This window comes from Mytilus californianus, unplaced genomic scaffold (genome assembly GCF_021869535.1).
Source record: "Mytilus californianus isolate M0D057914Y unplaced genomic scaffold, xbMytCali1.0.p SCAF_10, whole genome shotgun sequence".
Taxonomy (NCBI): domain Eukaryota; kingdom Metazoa; phylum Mollusca; class Bivalvia; order Mytilida; family Mytilidae; genus Mytilus; species Mytilus californianus.
The window spans coordinates 53,146,179-53,168,925 of NW_026262582.1; the positions used below are offsets into that span (position 1 = coordinate 53,146,179).

Below are 22,747 nucleotides of genomic sequence, written 5' to 3' on the forward strand. Positions count from 1 at the left end.
TTGCTATAAATTTTAATTTCAATTTCAGACACACACAAAAAATTGCCTCCATCAGATTCATTGAAAAGATAAAAATTTTTTTTTAGATTCATTGAAAAGATAAAAAAAAAATATTGTGCTTGCCTCCAATTATTTTATTGTGCTCGCCTCCAACCTATTTTCATCTGAAAAAAAAACAATTATTTTGTTGGTATGGCCTTGATGGTCATTAATTAAAATCTGTAAGGTGCTAATTATATGTGGGTTGGTGTCAAACACAGAGGTGGATATGTGTCTAGACATTCAAAATGCAGAAACAGAGGAGCACAATCTTAAGCACCTGTCTACATGAGATTTTCAAAAAGCAATAGTAAATAATGTATTCTTATTATGTTATCACCTTAAACTTTCTTCAGATTTCTCTGGCCATTCACCTTTGGGAAAACATAAAAACAAACAAACTACAATCTATTGAAACCTATATTTCTTTAATAGTATGTTTGAAACTGTGAAATTAAAATCTGAATGGAAAGATTGGAGTCAAATTTTAATCAACGTGTTTGTAAGCCCTGAAGGTTAAAGATTGCTTAACTTCAATCTATCAGTGGGAAGTAATTAAATTAAACATTGCATTGTATAAAGCATTGGTTGTAGTTGATTCAACTACAGTTATGGACAAAGGAAGATAACATAAATTTTAAAGATTACTTTAACAATATTATGACATCATTGATATTTTTAGAACAGATTCCTGCACCTTGCACAAATTATGTAATTTTCTTGACAAGCAGGGGTGTGGAAATATTTTTGTGAGCACATGTCCATGGGCAAGGAAAATTTTACTTGTCTGGAAAAAAGTTACTTGCCCTGAATTTCCCATTAATATTGAAGTATTTTACTGTAAGCTTGTATGATTCTTAAAACTGTTTTGTATCACAATGTAAATGATGTTTGTGATATTTGTTTATGCATATGAATAAAAGGAGGTATGGAGTTAATGAGACAGAAACCCTACAGAAAAACAACCATTTAGCAATGTTTTTTAAAATGCTAGCCAGTAGGTACATGTGTACTAAGTTTTGAAACCAGTAGAGAAACGAAAACTAAATAGATCATTAAGTGTCCCTTCTAATATTAATTTGCCAACAAATAAGTTAAGACTTTTAATCATCAAGATGTGGGTGTCTCCTACAAACATGACAAATTGTGCACAAATTTAAATTATTTTCAGAAGTTTCTTCACTGGAGAGCCAGGGGAAATCTGTTAGGCATGACTTCAGGAATTCTTGTTTTCGTTTTTTTTTTTTTCATATTCCCTTCCTTTCTTCGCCTCCATTTTTTCGATTTATCTTGACTCATAATAATTATTGTCATTCTTTTTTTTTTGTCTTGATTACCCAGTGTAGGTTTTTTTATCAGATATTTATCGATCTTGATAGAACTCATTCAAGAAAAATTAAAATGACACTTCTATTAGATGGCGGATGGAACCTAATTGGCGATCCCGGGTTAATGGACAAAGATAACATAATGTTTATGAGACCAAGGTTCGCATACTTTTTTTTCTTATTCTGGCTATAAATCTATTTTCTGTTTTAATTAAAAATTCTCGCCATGAACATTGATGTTTTGACTTATATACATTTCATGTGTTGAACATTGATTTCTTTTATATAAACTAATAAATCTTAATAAGTTGCGAAAATAATTCTATATTTCTTATTAAATTGAATTTTGTCAAGTCTAATTTTTTACTTGTCCACAGGCAACCGAGACAAAAAAAATTACTTGCCCTGGTGTTCAAATGTACAAGTCAGACATAGCATTTCCACACCCCTGACAAGTATTACAACATTTTGTAACTTGAATATCTGAGCATATATTTCATTGACAAATTTCTGGAAATGTTCATCAATATAGGATGTATAGAATGTAATGATGAATGCACTATATTTTGTGTATCTCAAAAGAAGTGAAAAAGTTTGGAAAATTGATAACTATCAAGCCAGCCACAGAAGGGTTTTGATTGTTCATACAATCTTTACCCCAAAAACAGGGTTTTTACATTTTGACAAGAGAATCACATGATTTCATAACATTCTTTGAACAAATTTAAAAGCAATGAACTATAGTGCTGTATACCACACTTGAACAATTAAATATGTTATTTTTAACTCTGAAATACAGATATTCAAATGTAATTCTGGTAAAGAGAAAAGATTCACACCTAAATTTAAGTAAAAACTAAGCACTATTAAAAAAAACATGGGTGGGCATTTTATAGTCGTCTATACGGTATGGGTTTTTCCCATTGTTGAAGGCCGTACTGTTACTTATAATTGCTTACATCCACTTCATTTGAACTTTGGATAATTGTCTCCTTGGCAATCATAACACATCTCCTCATTTTTATTTTCGTTACACACTGAAATATACTATTGGAAATTCTTTGTAATCCACAAACAGAAAAAAAAATAAACAATGTATCCCCTTTCCATAGAAGAAAGACAACAAATCAATATGAGGCTGAGCCAATATTTATCTTTAGATATTCAAACCTGTTTTTTCTGTAAATCTTCATTTTGTTTTTTCTTGATTCTTTCTGTCTTTCTGGTTTGTTCTTCCCTCTGCTTTTCCATCCTTGAGAGTAAATACTGTGTGTACATATTACTCTTACTCAGTAGAAACTGTAATCTTTTATATCTTTGTTCTCGGTCCTCAGCATTCAAGTCCTGCCAAGTCTGTAAAAAACATTAAAGTATCATTACAAATGTCCTCTCCTTCATTTTACTTTCTCTTAAAACTTATTAATTTTAAAATATTGTAAGAGTAAATTTATTGAAAATAAGAGTTTGAATCACTCACCTAAGAAATATATTTGATAAAATTTATTTTAACTTTTATGTAATAGGTTATGTATTTAAACTACTTTAAATTACTTGAATAATGACATTGGTATTTTTAGAAATTACATTTAGTTGAGACAAAGTCAAGTTAGAGAACAGAATCGAAAAATTCAGCAATTTTTTCATTTTTAAAGGGGCATAACCCTAGAACGGTAATCAAAGTGCTTGTAAGCACTGAATGGTAAAGATTGCTTTAATTTATCAGTAGGAAGTAAAATTGAATATTGCATTGTATAAAGCATTGGTTGTAGTTGATTCAACTACCATTATGCACAAAGAAAGATAACTCCAATTTTCAAAGAAGACTTTAAAATATTTTTAGAAATAAAGGGTAACAAGAGTGCACACGCTGAAATGTCTCGCCTTCTTTACTAATCATTGATATTATGTTGATAGTCCTAAATATAAAGCTTTATTACAACTGTCACATAAACTTAACATTAACCAAGTAAACTAAACATTGACCAATGAACCATGAAAATGAGGTCAAGGTCAGATGAACCATGCTAGGCAGGCATGTACAGCTAACAATTCTTCCATACAACAAATATAGTTGACCTATTGCTTATAGTTTACGAAAAACAGACCAAAACACAAAACTTAACACTGATCAATGAACCTTGAAAATGAGGTCAAGGTCAAATAAAACCTGCGTGACTGACATATAGATCATAAAATATTTCCATACACCAAATATAGTTGAACTATTGCATATAGTATAAGAAAAAAAGACCAAAACTCAAAAACTTAACTTTGACCACTGAACCATGAAAATGAGGTCAAGGTCAGATGACACCTGCCAGCTAGACATGTACACCTTACAATCATTCCATACACCAAATATAGTAGACCTATTGCATACAGTATAAGAAAAACAGACCAAAACACAAAAACTTAACTATAACCACTGAACCATGAAAATGAGGTCAAGGTCAGATGACACCTGCCAGTTGGACATGTACACCTTACAGTCCTTCCATACACTGAATATACTAGACCTTTTGCTTATAGTATCTGAGATATGGACTTGACCACCAAAACTTAACCTTGTTCACTGATCCATGAAATGAGGTCGAGGTCAAGTGAAAACTGTCTGACGGGCATGAGGACCTTGCAAGGTACACACATACCAAATATAGTTATCCTATTACTTACAATAAGAGAGAATTTAACATTACAAAAAATCTTAACTTTTTTTTCAAGTAGTCACTGAACCATGAAAATGAGGTCAACGACATTGGACATGGGACTGACGGAAACTTCGTAACATGAGGCATCCATATACAAAGTATGAAGCATCCAGGTCTTCCACAAAATTAAACATTGCATTGTATAAAGCATTGATTGTAGTTGATTCAACTATAATCATGGACAAAGGAAGATAACTCTAATTTTAAAAATGACTTGATATTTAGAAAAAAAAAAAGAAAAATTTAACAATTTTTCCATTTGTAAAGGGCATAACTCTAGAACAGTAAAAGTGACGGCAAAAATTCAAGCTTGATTTTTCCATTTGTAAAGGAGCATAACTCTAGAACGGTAAAAGTGACGCCCCCAAAATACAAACTTGATCTGTATTTAGTGGTAATAAGCATTGTGTATAAGTTTCATAACATTTGGTTGAGGCAAACTAAAGTTAGAAAATAGAAACCAACTTTGGCACGTACGTACGGACGGACGGACGTACAGACGGACAAGGGTAAAACTTAATGCCCCCTCCGCTACGGCGGGGGCATAAAAATCAACTATTACAACCATGTATTGAGACAGTGAAATTGCTCTCATAGACAGACAGATGAAAATATATTATAATAACCAATGTTTACTAGTCTGGGGTACCTATACCACACCAACAAATGACCTTTCACATACCAACCTTGTCATGTTCTTGACGTAATTTTTCTTCTTCCTTTTCTCCCTCTTTTTCTAATTCTTCCTCTTCTTGTACCATCTCCTTGGTAATAACAACTTCCTGTTTTGCAGGATTTCCATCTGGTTCCTGTCAAGTACATTGTTATCAAATTTTTAAAAAATTATAAAGGGACATAACTGAAGAATGCATGGTAAAAGTGACGCTACCCAAATTTGTACTTGATCTATGTTTTGTGGTAATTAGTATTGTGTATAAGTCTCATAACATTTGGTTGAGGCTAACTTAAGTTAGAGATCACAAATGAAAAATTCACCAAATTTTCCTTTTGTAAACAGGCATAACTCTAGAACGGTTAAAGTGACACCACCAAAATTCAAACTTGATCTGTATTTTGTGGTAATAAGCATTGTGTATAAGTTTCATAACATTTGGTTGAGGCAAACTTAAGTTAGAGAACGGAAACAAAAAATTCAGCAATTTTTCCATTTGTTAAGGGGCATAACTCTAGAAAGTTTATAATGACACTACCAAAATTCAAACTTGATCTGTATTTTGTGGTAATAAGCATTGTGTACAAGTTTCATAACATTTGGTTAAGGCAAACTAAAGTTAGAGAACAGAAACGAATAATTCAGCAATTTTTCCATTTGTTAAGGGGCATAACTCTAAAACGGTTACAGTGACGCCACCAAAATTCAAACCTGATCTGTGTTTTGTGGTAATAAGCATTGTGTATAAATTTCATAACATTTGGTTGAGGCAAACTAAAGTTAGAGAACAGAAACCAACTTTGGGACGTACGTATAGACGGACAAGGGTAAAACTTAATACCCCCTCCACTAAGACGGGGGCATAAAAATGCTTTTAGTTTAAGCATATTTTATTTGCTTCAATATGCAAAAGACACAAGTTAATCAAACTTATATTCTTCTGTAAATGATCAAGTTCCCCCTCCCTCCACCATATCAATGAAAAAATATTTGTCCAAAATCAAAGTGCTTTTGAGCACTGTATGGTAAAGACAGCACTCATATTGCAGTGGGAACTAAAAATGAAACATTGCATTCTATTAGGTATTGGAAGATAATACTATGAATCAGAGATATCTTTCTTTGTCTATAATTGTAGTTTGTTCATTGATTAGATTCATGCACCATGACCTATTCATGTAATTTTCTTGAAACTATGGTAAGGCCAACTAAAATTAATTAGATTTTCATACAGATTTTTTTTTAAAATGGGACGGGTGTGAGGATTTTATTTTTTAGTTTTTATTTCCTCCTAAACCCTTTTGTGACGTATTGTTCATATGCAAGGATAAACATAGGCTAAAATAATGTATATATAAGGAATTCTACTTTTTTTCAAATTCTTAAATAAATATTTCTGATTGGCAACCACTGTTTTACATGTAATTGCAGCTTTAGAAATCTATTCTTAGTACATATAAAAAAAGTGGAGAAATGCTCTTTTAGACCACCAACATCAAATTTATTTTGCTTTCTACATGTTCTAAGCTATGGTTTGTAGCGCCCATAAAATGAAGCATATGCATTGGTATGCAACACAAGTATTATGAGTACAGAGTGAAATGAAAACTGAAACTGTGTAGAAAATACTAGGGTTGATGCTTTTAAGATTCTTATGCAAGGTGCAAATATAATTACAATGTAAAACATGAACTTGACCAAAAAAGAAGAAGTTGTTTAATGACTCTATTGAGGGGCTGGTGACAGAGGGTGTTTGCTGTTTGTCAACATAAAAATGACAGTCTTGGGTAAATCTAGGGCTTGCTTTAATACATTTTGTACATTGGTCGACTTTTTGTACTCAATATACGGTCATAAATCACACAAGTTCGTTCTTGTGTCAATTACTTTATTCCAGTCATGTTTTTGTACCAATGTGTTTCACGATTCTTGGGCTTTTGATATCATTCACAGTCCAAATTTCCTGACACAACCCGAATATTTTATGCCCTTCTCGTAATCAATGTCTATTCTCGGAAGATAATGTTGTCATCATAGAGTAGCAGAATATGTCGACTTAATCATTTTGGTTATAATACTCCCAAGAAATACTAAAACCGAAATTTGAAACAGGAAGTTTTGAATGAAACGAAATTATGGGGGGTTACCGGTAACGGAAATGAACAAAATCAAGAAATCGTAAATTTTCAAAAATAAAAATAAAATGCTTCGCTGGGGCGCAGCTTGATACGACCGCAGAGGTCGAACCCTGAACAGTTGGGGCAAGTATGGACACAACATTCAAGCTTGATACAGCTCTGAATTTGGATTGTTATTAAATATTTGACACAGCATAGGTTTCTGACACAGAAAGAATGTGGTCTAAGAACTTGAATTTTTTTAATTTACCTATTATGGTCCAATGTCCAAAATCAAAATACATGGTTAGATTCAGCATATCAAAGAACCCCATATATTCAATTTTTGTTAAAATCAAACAAAGTTTAATTTTGGACCCCAACTTGGACAAACTTGAAAACTGGGCCCATAATCAAAAATCTAAACACATGTTTAGATTCAGCATATCAAAGAAAACCCAAGAATTCAATTTTTGCTAAAATCAAACTAAGTTTAATTTTGGACCCTTTGGACCTTAATGTAGACCAATTTAAAAAACGGGACTTAAAATTAAAAATCTAAATACACGGTTAGATTTGGAATATCAAAGAACCCCAATAATTCAATTTTTGATGAAATCAAACAAAGTTTAATTTTGGACCCTTTTGACCTCAATATGAACCAATTTGATAGTGGGGCCCACAAATAAAAAATCTAAATTCATGGTTAGATTCAGCATATCAAAGAACCCCATATATTCAATTTTTGTTGAAATCAAAAAAAGTTTAATTTTGGACCCCAACTTGGACCAACTTGAAAACTGGGCCCATAATCAAAAATCTAAACACATGTTTAGATTCAGCATATCAAAGAACCCCAAGAATTCAATTTTTGTTAAAATCAAACTAAGTTTAATTTTGGACCCTTTGGACCTCAATGAAGACCAATTTAAAAAACGGGACCCAAATTAAAAATCTAAAAACACGGTTAGATTTGGCATATCAAAGAACCCCAATAATTCAATTTTTGATGAAATCAAACAAAGTTTAATTTTGGACCCTTTTGACCTCAATATGAACCAATTTGATAGCGGGGCCTACAAATAAAAAATCTAAATACATGGTTAGATTCAGCATATCAAAGAACCTCATATATTCAATTTTTGTTGAAATCAAACAAAGTTTAATTTTGGACCCCAATTTGAACCAACTTGAAAACTGGGCCCATAATCAAAAATCTAAATACATGTTTAGATTCAGCATATCAAAGAACCCCATATATTCAATTTTTGTTGAAATCAAACAAAGTTTAAATACTGGACCCTATCTTGGACCAACTTGAAAACTGGGCCCATAATCAAAAATCTAAACACATGTTTAGATTCAGCAAATCAAAGAACCCCAAGAATTCAATTTTTGTCAAAATCAAACTAAGTTTAATTTTGGATCCTTTGGACCTCAATGTAGACCAATTTAAAAAACAGGACCCAAAATTAAAAACCTAAATACACGGTTAGATTTGGAATATCAAAGAACCCCAATAATTCAATTTTAGATGAAATCAAACAAAGTTTAATTTTGGACCCTTTTGACCTCAATATGAACCAATTAGATAACGGGGTCCACAAATAAAAAATCTAAATACATGGTTAGATTCAGCATATCAAAGAACCCCATATATTCAATTTTTGTTGAAATCAAACAAAGTTTAATTTTGGACCCCAATTTGGACCAACTTGAAAACTGGGCCAAAAATCAAAAATCTAAATACATGTTTAGATTCAGCATATCAAAGAACCTCATATATTCAATTTTTGCTAAAATCAAACAAAGTTTAATTTTGGACCCTTTGGACATTAATGTAGACCAATTTGAAAACTGGACCCAAAATTAAAAATCTAAATACACTGTTAGATTCGGCATAACAAATAAATAAATGTGATCAAAGATTTTACAAATCTAATGCGCCATACTGTGCAATTAAAGATTACTTCTTGAAATTTTTCAATATTTGAAATTTGAAAAAAAAATAATATTTTAAGAATAATTCTTTTTAATTTCTGAAATCTGAAATGAGAAAAAATTGGCCCCCAACAATTTCTTTTTATCCCCCCCCCCCCCCCTTTTCCCCCCAAAAAAATTCTTTCCCTCAAGATATGGTCATAATCTCAATTCAAATTTCCAATGGAGTTGGCAACCATAATTACCCATTTAAATTTACCATAGTGCTAACTTAATCTATTTTATAATAGAATTAATAAAAATATAGTGTCAAATCTTTCATATGGATTTTTTTGTAAAAAAAAAAGATGAAAACATTTGCAGATATTTTTACTGGTCTTCCTTTATAAATATGCATTTCTTTAAACATAATTTAAAAGCAGTGTAAGGGAAGTAACCAAAACGTTGTATTTGGATTACCTCCCTTACACTGTTTTAGATTATCTTTATTGTTCATTAACCATTACTTTATACATAATTTAAAAGCAGTGTAAGGGAGATAATTTCAATGATGTATTTGATTTATCTCCCTTACACTGCTTTAAATTATGTTTTGTACTAAAGTATTTGTCCATTAACCAGGACAACCTTGTTTTCCCCCCTTTTTTGCCCCTAATTCCTAAACGGTTTGAGCCATAACCCCCCAAAGCAAATCCTAACCATCCCTTTGTGGTATGGAAACTTGTAGTATAATTTCAGAGAGATCCATACACCGTTCCACAGTTATTGTCTGGAAACTAGAAAATGCTCATTTTTGGCCCCTTTTTGGCCCCTAATTCCTTAACTGTTGGTACCATAACCCCCAAAATCAATCCCAACCTTCCTTTTGTGGTATTTAACCTTATGGTCAAATTTCAAAAAGATCCATTCACTTAAACTAAAGTTAGAGTGCGAAAACCAATATGTATTCGGACGACGACGCCGGACGACGACGACGACGACGACGCCAACGTCATACCAATATACGACCACAAAATTTTTTTGCGGTCGTATAAAAATTGGGAGGAACGATTTCAGAGGGGCAGGCGGGGATGAAAATCTATCAATTAATTTTAATTTGCCTTAGAATAAAAAAAAGAAGATATTGTATGATTGCCAATGAGACAACTCTTCACAGTATTTTCCTGTTTTTATAATTTAAGTCTACGAATAAAGGACATGTAAGCAATCTGCCAAAATATAATAGTTATATAATTATATTCAAGCATATCTCTCCAACCCATGCTGTCATCAATGGATTTTGATTTTCAAAGTAATATATTTGCCACTTCAAAATGCTGTGATGTGATGATTCAATTTTTTTTAATTACAATGTATCCTTTATTATTCTTTTACACATGTACTGTTGTACAAACATTCAATTCTAGAGTACCTGAGACTGTGTTATTTTATACAGACAACATTTGCAAAACTATTAACATGACAGAAATAGACAGAGACTCTAGAATCAGTATGACTACTCTGATAAAATGGTAATGTGACGCTTCCAAAATGTTCCATTAATGTCAAAGACATGTCAGAATGGATTGAGAAACAAGGAATTGTCAATAAGCAAAGTTCATCCATGCTTTTGCATGAAAAATTTTCTCTTGTTTCGGACAAACAAAATAACCATATTTTCATGTTTAAACCAGTGTTTCTTAATGTAAATCCTATGTTTGAATAAACTGCTTCGCTGAGCGCAGCTGGATACACCCGCAGAGGTCCAACCCTGAACAGTTGGGGCAAAAATGGACACAATATTCAAGCTTGATACAGGTCTGAATTTGGATTGTAATTAAATATTTGACATATTATTGGTTTCTGAATAAATGTAGTCAAAGAACTTGAAATTGATTATATGAATTGAATTTATATTCAATTAAAAGATTTCTTGCTGTTGTGCAATACACTGTGCTGTTGCGAAATACTTAGTAAATCTGTTGTCAGACTATAAACAAATAAAGTTCAATTTCTTCTCAATGTCATATTTGAAATTTATGAAAATCAATAGGGAGATTACATCAATAGCTATAAATAATTCATCAAAGTTTCATGAGAACTGCTGAAAGCATTTTTGAGTTATTGTCCCAAAACTGGAAAATCACCCCTTTTTTAATGAATAAATCCCCATAACTCAGAAATGTAAAATCTAAAATTTATAAAATTCTAAAGGGACCTTACATCATTAGATATAAAGAATTCACCAAAGTTTCATGAGAACTGCTGAAAGCATTTTTGTTATTGTCCGAAAACTGGGAAATCACCCTTTTTTTATGAATAAAAGTCCTGTAACTCAGAAACATAAAATCTAAAATTTATAAAAATTAAAAGGGAGCTCATGTCAATAGATATAAACAATTCACCAAAATTTCTTGCAAGTTGGTGAAAGCATTCTTGAGTTATTGTCGGAAAACTGGAAAATCCCCCCTTTTTTAATAAATAAAACCCCAAAACTCAGAAACAGTAAATCTGAAATTTATAAAAAACGAAAGGGAGCTCACATCAATAGATATAAACAATTCACCAAAGTTTCATGCATATTGGTTAAAGCTTTTTTGAGTTAATGTCCGACATGTTGACAACGGACGGACAGACGGTCAACGGTATACCATAATACGTCCCGTAAACGGGCGTATAAAAATCCACAGTATCTGCTTTTTTTTTTAAATATTGCAACTCCGAAACTGATGTTGAAGGGCAGACTAACCACCTATTTTGGGCTGACACCAATAGATAAAACTTTCACAAATTTTACCTGGTTAAGTTCTTGTCCTAATTTTTCTTCTTTCCTTCCTCCATCTTTTTCTAATTCTTTATCTCTGATCTCTTTGGTAGTAATAACTTCCTGTTTCACAAGATCCCCATCTGGTTCCTGTCAAATATATGTCATGTATGTCTAGTTTTAAAGAGCCCTAAGTCGTTTTCCGAAAAAAAAAGAGTAAAATTGAGAATGGAAATGGGGAATGTGTCAAAGAGACAACAACCCGACCATAGAACAGACAACAGCAGAAGGTCACCAACAGGTCTTCAATGCAGCGAGAAATTCCCGCACCCGGAGGCGTCCTTCAGCTGGCCCCTAAACAAATATATATACTAGTTCAGTGATAAAGTAGCCTTAAATATCATAAATATGATTGCATGTTAAAGCCTCTACATTTGTACAACATGTACAAAGGTGATGTCCAACATATTCAATTTTTCAAGAACAAAAAATCATTTTAGGGTTTTCTTTTGGTGAAAGCAGTACTAGTCTTATCTTAAAGCTCATCCAATATTTTCAATTTTTTCAAACTTTTGATATGTCATTACACATACACATTTTTGTAGTTACGAGTTTATCGTGGAAACATGATGATGAGGTATTCACATATATCATGTATGTACTAAACAGTAATTTCCATAATTTGGTAAGATATATTAAATGTCTAGGACATTTGTCTCCTAGCTTGAAACTTGAGATTCTGGTAAATGATAGTAGGCCAATTAATGAAGTATCTTTGAATCATATATTGATTTACCAACAAAGAGGTTTTTTTCTGTAAAAGATCTCTATTTTAAAATGTATTGGTCGTGGAAACGAAAAAAGTTGCTGATTCCCAGCTGACCATGTATAGTACTAGTCCAAATAATTATGGTCTTGTAAGGCCATTTCATTTTTTTACCTACATGTATGACACCTTGCTATTACATACCTGCCTGTGTTTTTTTAGACTAGCCTCATACATTGTACATGAAATTTCAACAAAATTATTTGTCAGCTGTTTTTTACTTGTCAATTTTTATTTAAAGAATAGCATTAGCAAGAAATCTGTCCTTAATTCCCTGTGACCCTATAGCTACCGAATAGTACTGTGATGATTTTGTATCTTAGATTAGATAGTTTACATTTAATTTGTATATATAAATAAGTTACATTTCTTTCTCATTATCTGTTGTGTTTATCTGCTCCATTATGACAGAGGTAGTGGGCAGTGTGATAAACTTGTAGGTTGCTGACCTTGATTGTGTCCACCCTATGCTAATTTGTTTTGCTTAATCACAAAGACTAGAATAAAACAACATAAATACTCTTCAAATCTTGTGAAAAGGAATATAAACATGTCTACTTACATCCATACTTGATCTCTCTTTTTGATCTAGAATAAACAACATACTTGTAAATATTTGATATAAATAATAAACTAGATATGGACAATGCCCCCCCTTTTCTGCTCTGCCATATGCATGAGTATATTTCCACATATTTTAGATTTGACAAACAGTGATGTTGGCATACAACTTGAAATTGTTATGCTGTCTGTACGACACAAATGATGCCCCCACCTGACCATAGGAAATTATAAATTTAACACTATGTATGATGATGTAACTGTAGGCGGAGATAGCCAGACAAACCATGATCTCTTTATGCAGCTAGTACAAAAAAAATGAGTAAGTCCAACTACCTGTCATTTTAAGAATATTTGAAAAAATCAAAATCCTATGGCCATGCACATCTTCATTATGTGTATGAACATTCTACAAAATATTCAAGTTGTACCTCCAAAACTGTAGGAGGAGATAGCCTGACAAACAATGTATCCTAATCCGGACGGACGGGCGAACGGACTGAAAGACGGATGGACAGGGGTAAATTAATATGCCCCCCGACACTTTGTTGCGGGGGCATAACAACATACTTGAACATATTTGACTAACATATGATTTACATGTATATACAAATGTAACTGCTGTAGGGGACTGTGCTGTTAGAATCAATGTTATACATATATAATAGGCGAGTAGGATTTTAATTGGAAAGTTACACATTGCATTCACCACCTTCAGGAATTGAACTGGACCCTTTGTGCTCAAAGTCAGTGTTCGACCTTAAGAAGTACTTTTCTAAATTAACCAATTACCAAAGGCTTAGTATCTCAAGGGAATCCTAATAATATTCCCCAACTCGCATGTCATCATACCATAAAGACTCTTCACAACGCAAACCATGGTTGGTTCCAATCAAAACAGGGTGGGTGTTTTCAAAGAACTATATTTTACAGTGGAACCTCTTAGTATTGAACTCTGTTGTGTCAAAAACTCAGATCGAGTCTCATTAATTGCTTGGTCCCGGGAAAATTCCTGTTTAATCAATGCATTCTAACCTCTGATGAGTCCAACTTGGTTGATTCAAATTCTCAGTTAAGTAATCAATGTAAATCAACCCAGATGTCTTGAAGTTCCAAAGAAATTCAAATCGGATGTTTTTCTCTGTACCCTAATTATTTTTATAAGTGTAACACTTGTTTGTATAACAATTAAAATGACATGTTTATGGTGACCGGTCATTTAACACCTTTGTTGATCTTCCAAGTGGAAATTTAGTGTGATGACCATCATCAGTGAGCTTTCAGGACTTGTTTCATTCCGCGAGCGATTCCATAATTTATAATGACTGACCTTTGTAATCATTTATGTATTGATTTTATTTGTGAATGTTTTGGATCCCTTATTGTGTTATTATTATGATGGACCAAAAAATATATATCTTGACTACACAATCATTAATTGTAGAAGGTCCTATAACAACAACACTTTAAGGAATGTTCCAGTAATTTATTGAGATCGACATGTTTCGGTGGCTAGGCCATCGTCATCAGGATAGAAAAAACAATACATAAAATCATGTTGATGTACAAAATCATGTTGAAAAATTTTAAAACGTCACAATGTTGCTATGGTGAGTAACGTTATAAATAGCAATTGAAAGAGAAAGTGAAAGTAAGTATGTACAATGTATGGAAGTAAACTATTAAAATAAAATAAAATAAAATAAAATAAAATAAAATAAAATAAAATAAAATAAAATAAAATAAAATAAAATAAAATAAAATAAAATAAAATAAAATAAAATAAAATAAAATAAAAATACAATGTTTTTGTTGTTAAAATTATTCTGCCATCATGTGTTAGCACTCTTGCACAGTGGAACGAATTATACAATAAATTATTGTCAGTTGTGTTCTGTGTAAACTTTGTGTTCAATTAACTTCTTTATTTCCAAATATAGACGACATTTTACTAGCAATTCCGTACCATTTCGACTGGCTTCCCTTGGCCAGAGGTACTGCTTACAATCGTGTCGGGAATGCTGTAAAGTGTTTGTCCGCCGCAGGTATAGGGAAAATTAAATAAAATATCACTAGTCTATGCTGAAGGTAAATGCTATGTTCCTTCATTAAACTATCCGAAGTGGCTGGTAATCTGGTAAAGTTGGTAGTATGTTTGATTAACATAGTTTCTGGAACTTCAAAGTGAATTTCATAATAAGAAGTCTGGTGCTTATAATTGCAAATAAATTCTGTAAGAGAAAAATAATCTTATCACAGTTCTTTTCCTCCTTTGGACTCGTTTATGTTTGAGATGGTTCATCATAATTTACTTTCTTTGCACCTGTTGAATGCCTGATAGCATTTAAGGAAGGCCGGTCCCTGTTGGTGCCTCAATGATATAATTGTTTGTTTTACTGCGTGCGGATGGCTAACATGATTAGCGCAGATTGCAACGGTGGTTCCTCGAAGGATGCAGGGGTTCACAATAAAAATTAAAAAAATTAAACACAAGTGAACCAATGCCTGGTAAATCTTCTGTCAGTAGATTCCATAAATTGGATACCTCAGGTATGCAGGGTTGTTACGATAAAAACATAAAATGTAGAAGGTCCTATAACAACAACACTTTAAGGAATGCTCCAGTAATTTATTGAGATCGACATGTTTCGGTGGCTAGGCCACCATCATCAGGATAGAAAACAATACATAAAATCATGCTGATGTACAAAATTGGGTTGAAAAAATTAAAACGTCACAATGTTGCTATGGTGAATAACGTTATAAATAGCAATTGAAAGAGAAAATCATTAATTGTCATATCAAAAATGACAGAGTTCAAAATATCTAGTTTAAACAAATCTCATACCATATTTCATGCATTCCAAATTTATTAATATGGAGGACCAATCGAGTGTAGGTAGACGAAATAATTACGGTTGACATACTTGGGTAAGCCTGCTACGGATGATTCCTACAACAAAGGTAGGCGTGTTCTACACCATTGTGTAGATAAATCAATTTAGATTTACGGCATAACAAGTTTTAGTGGGGTTGACAACCGAGAAATCGGCAAATAATGGAATTTTGTGACCGGGTGAAAAAATGCGAGTTAAGTACCTTGTGTTATATTAAGGTACAAAACTACTTCTACCGTTTTTTATTGGGAAAAATGCATATTTTTTTATTGAAATTGGGAAATTTGTATATTTTATTCTAAACACATCTCCGATTTTTTGCTGACCTTTGCTGTCTTTTTTGCACTGTTGTTTTCATGTATATTTTGGTTGTCAGACATTTTCAACCTGAAAGGTACTTTTCAAAGAGGGGAAAGAAACAGAAGCAATGATGGTACTTAATGCATTGAAAACCACATGTGTTACAAACACCATAATGATTCTGATCAGAAAACCGGATCTCAAAAGTGCTTTCTAATATCAAAATAATAACATGAATACGATATTTACTAACCCGAATAATTCAGTCCCTCCCCGTGATCGACTCTCCCACTCGTTAATGTAGCCATCGTAGAGCAGTGGAATATAGCGACTGAATTATTCGGTTTAGATATTTACAAACATTACTACCAATGCCATCACTGTTTGGGGAACATGTAAAACTTTTTGGGAGGAATTTTAAGCTATTTTTTTAGTAATTGGGAATTTTCTCTAGGGGAACAAGCCGAATTTCGGCTGTAATCTGAGGCAAACATTGAAACAATATCACTGAGGTATATAGGAAATTTTTTTCTGAGACAAGTGCCTGTAGGAGTTTCCCTTATTTTGACACACATCACATGAAATCTTAAGGGTGAAACCATACATAAAGAAGATTTCATGAAATAAAAGTATGTCATGAATTTGTTCAAACAATATTATCCGATTATTGGTTTTATGAGATTACCAAAGTGAAGCCAAAATTCTTGGGTCATGTGGGTGCGTGGATACACCAGAATGCACCGTATATGTATATCTGTATCGTTACATCGAAGGTACCTGATATATGATATATGATCAGGGATCTATTCTACAATACCCAGGAAACACACGACGTCCTTGCGACGTTATGTATTGGTCGCTGGAAGGTCATGACTGACATTACATTAGTACGACGTTGTTGCAACGTTGTGATAATGTAATTTTATGTCACGTCAAATGCGACGTAGAAGAGAACGTTGTTATTGTTTTTAATAATGTCCATCTTACGTTGTTGCAATGTCATATTGCGACGCATCTGTCACGTATCTGTAACGTTATAGCAACGTCGTCATATTTTTGGTCGATAAAATATTAAGTTGATTTTTACGCTGTTATAAAAGAGGAACTATGTTTTTGTCGTCAATATTACATTGCAATAATAAAAAAATAAGAAATAAATAACTGCAATATGTACTGTATCTGATCAAATAAATTATGTAATTAAAACGTTGTTGCAACGTAATTATCCACATTCCTAAAATTTACAATAGCAAAATTTCTTCTGTTTTTTTTTTCTTTTGTTGTACTCAATTTAAATTTCACTTTTTTTGTGTTCTTTTATTGAACTATTGAACAATATTGATTAGTTTTAAATCTATATATATATATATATAAGTGCATCTGTTTTGAATTTTGACCCAGATAATGGGTCGGACTGTGTCGCGATTGTGTATGAAATTTTAGCGCCATTCAGCAAGCCACGTCTCTTTCGAACTGCACTCAGATTCAATGTAATTAAATTTATCTTTGTATTGTTTCACTGTTGTTTTTTTTCTCACTTTTTAGAAAGTTTCTATTATATAGGAACAGAATAATATATATACTACACGATAAACATTTATCTACTATCGTATATAAATGAACAATAAACAATTCAAAACTGAACCAATCTTAAATGTATCTGACCTACATATATATATATATATATATATATCGCACCACTGTTCTGGTTTTACACGTGCATGATGTAATATCTAAAACCGTTTTAGAAAATAGGAATTTAATTGTGTTTTACATATATATATCTTGCTTTATATTATAATTTTATTAGTGTAACACTCAACATGTATTCATTAACTTTTGTAAATTTCGTCTGCAGAAACCTTACACACGTGCAGCTAATTTGATTCTAATTGAGGTCAGGATAGCAAGCTATCACAGTGTTATTTATTTGCCAGATCCTTTATAACATGTATAAACAGACACAGTGTATTTACAAGATAGTTTGTCTTATGCATATTGAACTCTTAAAGAACTGATAACAATTTAGAATGAAGGAATACAAAACATAAATGTTCCCTTCAGAGACTTTATGAAACTGATAATCAGTCAAGGGTCTAACTTAAATAAGTTATTAGAGAAAAATAACATACATGTCGTTATTGCAGTGTATTGTGGACTAAAATATCAAATAAACTGCTTCGCCTAGCGCAGCTGGATATGCCCGCTGAGGTCCAACCCTGAACAGTTGGGGCAAAAATGGACATAATATTCAAGCTTGATACAGGTCTGAATTTGGATTGTAATTAAATATTTGACATATTATAGGTTTCTGAATAAATGTAGTCAAAGAACTTGAAATTGGTTACATGAATTGAATTTATATTCAATTAAAGATTTCTTGCTGTTGTGCAATACACTGTGCTGTTGTGCAATACTTAGTAAATCTGTTGTCAGACTATAAACAAACAATAACTTCTCAATCACTCAGTTATATCAGAAATTTATAAAAAAAACTAAAGGAAGGTTATCTTAATAGGTATAAATCAGTCATCAAAGTTAAATGAAAACTGCTCTAAGCACTTTAAGGATATTGTCCAAAAACTTGAAAATCAACCCTTTTTTTATGAATAAATCTTATAACTCGGAAACGTAAAATCTTAAATTTATAAAAATCAAAAGGGAGCTTACAACAATAGATATAAACAATTTACCAAAGTTTCATAAAAAATTTTTTAGTTATTGTCCGAAAACTGGAAAATCCCCCTTATTGTAATGAATAAAACCCCATAAATTGGAAACGTATAGTCTAAAATTTAAAAAAATCAAAAGGGAGCTCATGTCGATAGAAATAAACAATTCACCAAAGTTTCTTGCAAATTGGTGAAATTGTTTTTGAGTTATTGTTCAAAAACTGGAAAATCCCCCCTATTTTAATGAATAAAACCCCATAACTTGGAAATGTAAAATCTAAAATTTATAAAATTCTAAAGGGAGCTTACATCAATAGATATAAACAATTCACCAAAGTTTCATGCATATTGGTTAAAGCATTTTTGAGTTAATGTCCGACAGATAGACAGACGGACGGACAGATATAACAGTTTATAATTTGCCAATCATGTATAGTACACCTATGTTATTACAGATAATATATGCCTGTAATATCTAACGGGTGTTATCACAGCTTTTCTACATCTCTTCAAAGCCATTTCTCAGACATATATCACATTGTATTTTAATTCATTTTAAGAAATAATGATCAGAGCATGTAATGAGGTTCTGAGCAAGCTTCCCAGTAATTCCCAAGTGTCTCATTTTATAAGTTACATGCCTGTAAAAACTAAACCTTGTTATTACAGCTTAGTGTATCCCTTAAAAGCCTTGTCTCATTGATTTACCATGGTTGATCAAAAATGTATTAAATGAATTGGAAAATTAATTATCAAAGTTATGCATTAAGTTTCTGCGCAAAGTTTCAAGAAATCCCAAGAGCCCACTAAAAATAAAAATATATTTTGATATATTAACTTATAACAAACATATGTTACTACAGATTAAGAAATAAAGAGCAGACAACTCATGAAAGTATCTGTAATAACACATGTATGTTATTTTTCTCTAATAATTTATTTAAGTTAGACCCTTGACTGATAATAGCAACCTGACTTTTTTTTTTACTAAAATCAACATTATATTTTGAAGGGACAATATAATTTACAAAAAATTATTACCGCTGCTCCTCTTATTATCATATGGCAAATTTGTAAATGTAAAACGTACATTTATTGATCTTAATTTTCAATTATATTTAAATTTTTATATTTTGGCAGTGGCTATTTTGCCGGCGAAGCATTAATTATGATTTGATTATAATATTTTTTTTTATTAAAAGTGAGCTATAAATAGCATAATTCAATAGCAATTGCTATTTCTCCGGCGCCGGCAATATTGTGAATTTGTTATTTTGCCAGTTTTTTGTAAAGTTTATATATTTTATAGTATATCTGATATATCACATTGACCCTGGGACTATTGGTATAACAGTACCAGATTGACGGTCCTAAATGTATATAAGAATAGCTGCTGTTTATTTTATTAAAAGTATTTACTTATACTACCAATAAATAAATATATTTTGTTATTATAATTGATAAGGTTGTTTTTTTTTTAAATTATGTTAAATATCATTATGCAAATTTTATCAATGTCAATTTTTGTAGAGGCTTACATGAAGAACTACCCGTCAGCAAGAGCATCAGATGTCCAGGAATTGATTGGGGAAACCAGGCGGAACACGCTATAAGGTAAGAATGCCCTCATTTACCCCATATAGTGCGACCTTCAATTTGGGATTATTAAACAAAATTATTATTGTTTGTATTCTATGTTGAAAATTACAGTTGGTTATTTTTGAATTCAGTACGAAATTGTTATTATAAATATGTATTTGTAACTAGTATTGTGAAGATCAAGATGCTCTTTTTAAACAATAAAGGGTAACATTAAACTGAATATATAATTATGTGGTTTATGTGTTCTTCAAAGAGATTTGGGAAGCCAATCCTACACACAGCTACATCTAGTATTTATTTGCAATAATGTTACTAGACCTATAGAATAATTACAATTTCAGTTTTTGTACAAATAAGTGTTTTATTGTCATTGCAGGAACCAATTGCTAAGAGGGTACAAGAAGCAGTGCCGGACATGCCAGGGACCCAGAAGCAACGTTCAGTAGTTTAGAATAAACAAAGTTAACAATCAATTCTTCACTTTTTGATATACTTGTACATGCATCTTTTATTTTCTATTTTTATTTTTTTATAAAACTTTCATGGGTGGGTGTTTAGCTAGTCAGATACATATTCAGAACATGAACATGCTAAATGAGAAATTGTTACTTATCAAAGGCGGGTTTAGGGGGACAGGGGGAACATCCTATTTATAGAGTAACATATATGACAAATGCATATAATTTTTACAAGCAGGAACTACCAAGAACTGCATAAAAACAGACAGTCAGCTATGGATGGCCCCAAAACACAATACAATTCCTTTCTGTAATATCCAAATTACTGAAACAGTAATCCCATTAAAGCTACACAAAAAAATTGTTTTGCTTATAATATAATAAAAATTCGTAAGGGTTCCGCAGAACCCAGTGTCTCGCCTACTTTTTCTGTTAATCGCAGGCTCAACAAAAATGAGGAAGTAAATCAATAAAAATATTCCTTTTGATACTATCTTTTGATTGTAAGAAGCTTCTGTCCAAGTTTGGTAAAAATCCAGGATAGTTTATGAATCTAATAAATGTTTAAAATCTTTAACTGCAGACTGAATGTAATGTTAACTGGAAGAAAACAAAATTTCCTTCTAGATACTAGCATTTGATTATAAACAAGCTTCTGTCCAAGTTTGGTACAAATCCAAAATAGTATAAGAAAGTTATTAAAATTTTAAAAACTTTAACCACAGAGTGAATGTGTTGTTTCCTGGCAGAAAATCTAAGTCCATTTAAAAGTAAAATACGGAAAAAATGGATTTATTTTTTTACAAAATTTCCTTCTAGATACTAGCTTTTGATCATAAACAAGCTTCTGTCCAAGATTGGTACAAATCCAAAATAGTATAAGAAAGTTATTAAAATTTTAAAAACTTTAACCACAGAGTGAATGTGTTGTTTCCTGACAGAAAATCTAAGTCCATTTAAAAGTAAAATAAGGAAAAAATGGATTTTTTTTTTACAAAGTTTACTTCTGGATACTATCTTATGATCATAAACAAGCTTCTGTCCAAGTTTGGTAGAAACCCAGGATAGTTTAAGAAAGTTATTAAAATTTTAAAAACTTTAACCACAGAGTGAATGTGTTGTTTCCTGACAGAAAAACTAAGTCCATTTATAAGTAAAATACGGAAAAAATGGAATTTTATTTTTACAAAATTTACTTCTGGATACTATCTTAAGATCATAAACAAGCTTCTGTCCAAGTTTGGTAGAAATTCAGGATAGTTTAAGAAAGTTATTAAAATTTCAAAAACTTTAACCACAGAGTGAATATTTGTGGACGCCTCCGACGACAACGATGACTGAATGTAGGATCGCTATGTCTCGCTTTTTCGACTAAAGTTGAAGGCTCGACAAAAACAGATGATAATGCCGGATATACAAATTCCTTTTGAGAATAGACGTATTTACACTTGTATGCAAATTTGTCCGCCATTACATAAAATCACACAGGTTCCCGTAAACTTTGACATCATAATTCAAAACATTTGACGTCACAATTAAAAAGTGATTGTTGCCTGACGTCAAAAGGTGATTCGGAGTAGATCTAAGGTCATTCGGAGGCAAAATATAGCTAAATACCAAAAGTGTAAATACATTTATTGACACCAACATGTATCATCCTGCAGAGGTCACCTCATGGTCACAAACACAGTTGATACTATGTATGTATATAGATGATCATTTTTGGGCCAATTATATATTATAATATAATCAAAGAGCTGAAAGCTCTAAGTCAAAATGACGCCATTGTCTCTCATATTGGGATATTTTTTATGCAAGTCTTGATTTTTACTTAATTTACCTACTGAATCTTAGGCGACTTTTCAGTTTATGGTAGGTAGGG

General features: G+C 31.8%; 1 protein-coding gene and 1 long non-coding RNA gene across 2 annotated transcripts in view; one reads left to right on the top strand and one right to left on the bottom strand.

Moving 5' to 3' along the window:
* Positions 1-22,747, bottom strand: part of LOC127718793 (lymphocyte-specific helicase-like) — a 72,023-nt gene that overhangs the window by 44,690 nt on the left and 4,586 nt on the right. The window contains exons 2-5 of the mRNA XM_052224854.1: positions 12,938-12,963; positions 11,583-11,699; positions 4,762-4,884; positions 2,538-2,720 (exon numbers count right to left, since the gene is read on the bottom strand). Of these exons, the coding sequence (XP_052080814.1) occupies positions 2,538-2,720; positions 4,762-4,884; positions 11,583-11,699; positions 12,938-12,943 (429 nt within the window). The 5' untranslated portion in view covers positions 12,944-12,963. The remainder of the gene's footprint in view (positions 1-2,537; positions 2,721-4,761; positions 4,885-11,582; positions 11,700-12,937; positions 12,964-22,747) is intronic.
* On the top strand, positions 17,518-20,998 carry LOC127718842 (uncharacterized). The gene is made up of 3 exons (XR_007989969.1): positions 17,518-17,623; positions 20,336-20,419; positions 20,784-20,998. It is a non-coding gene; the product is annotated as an uncharacterized LOC127718842 (long non-coding RNA).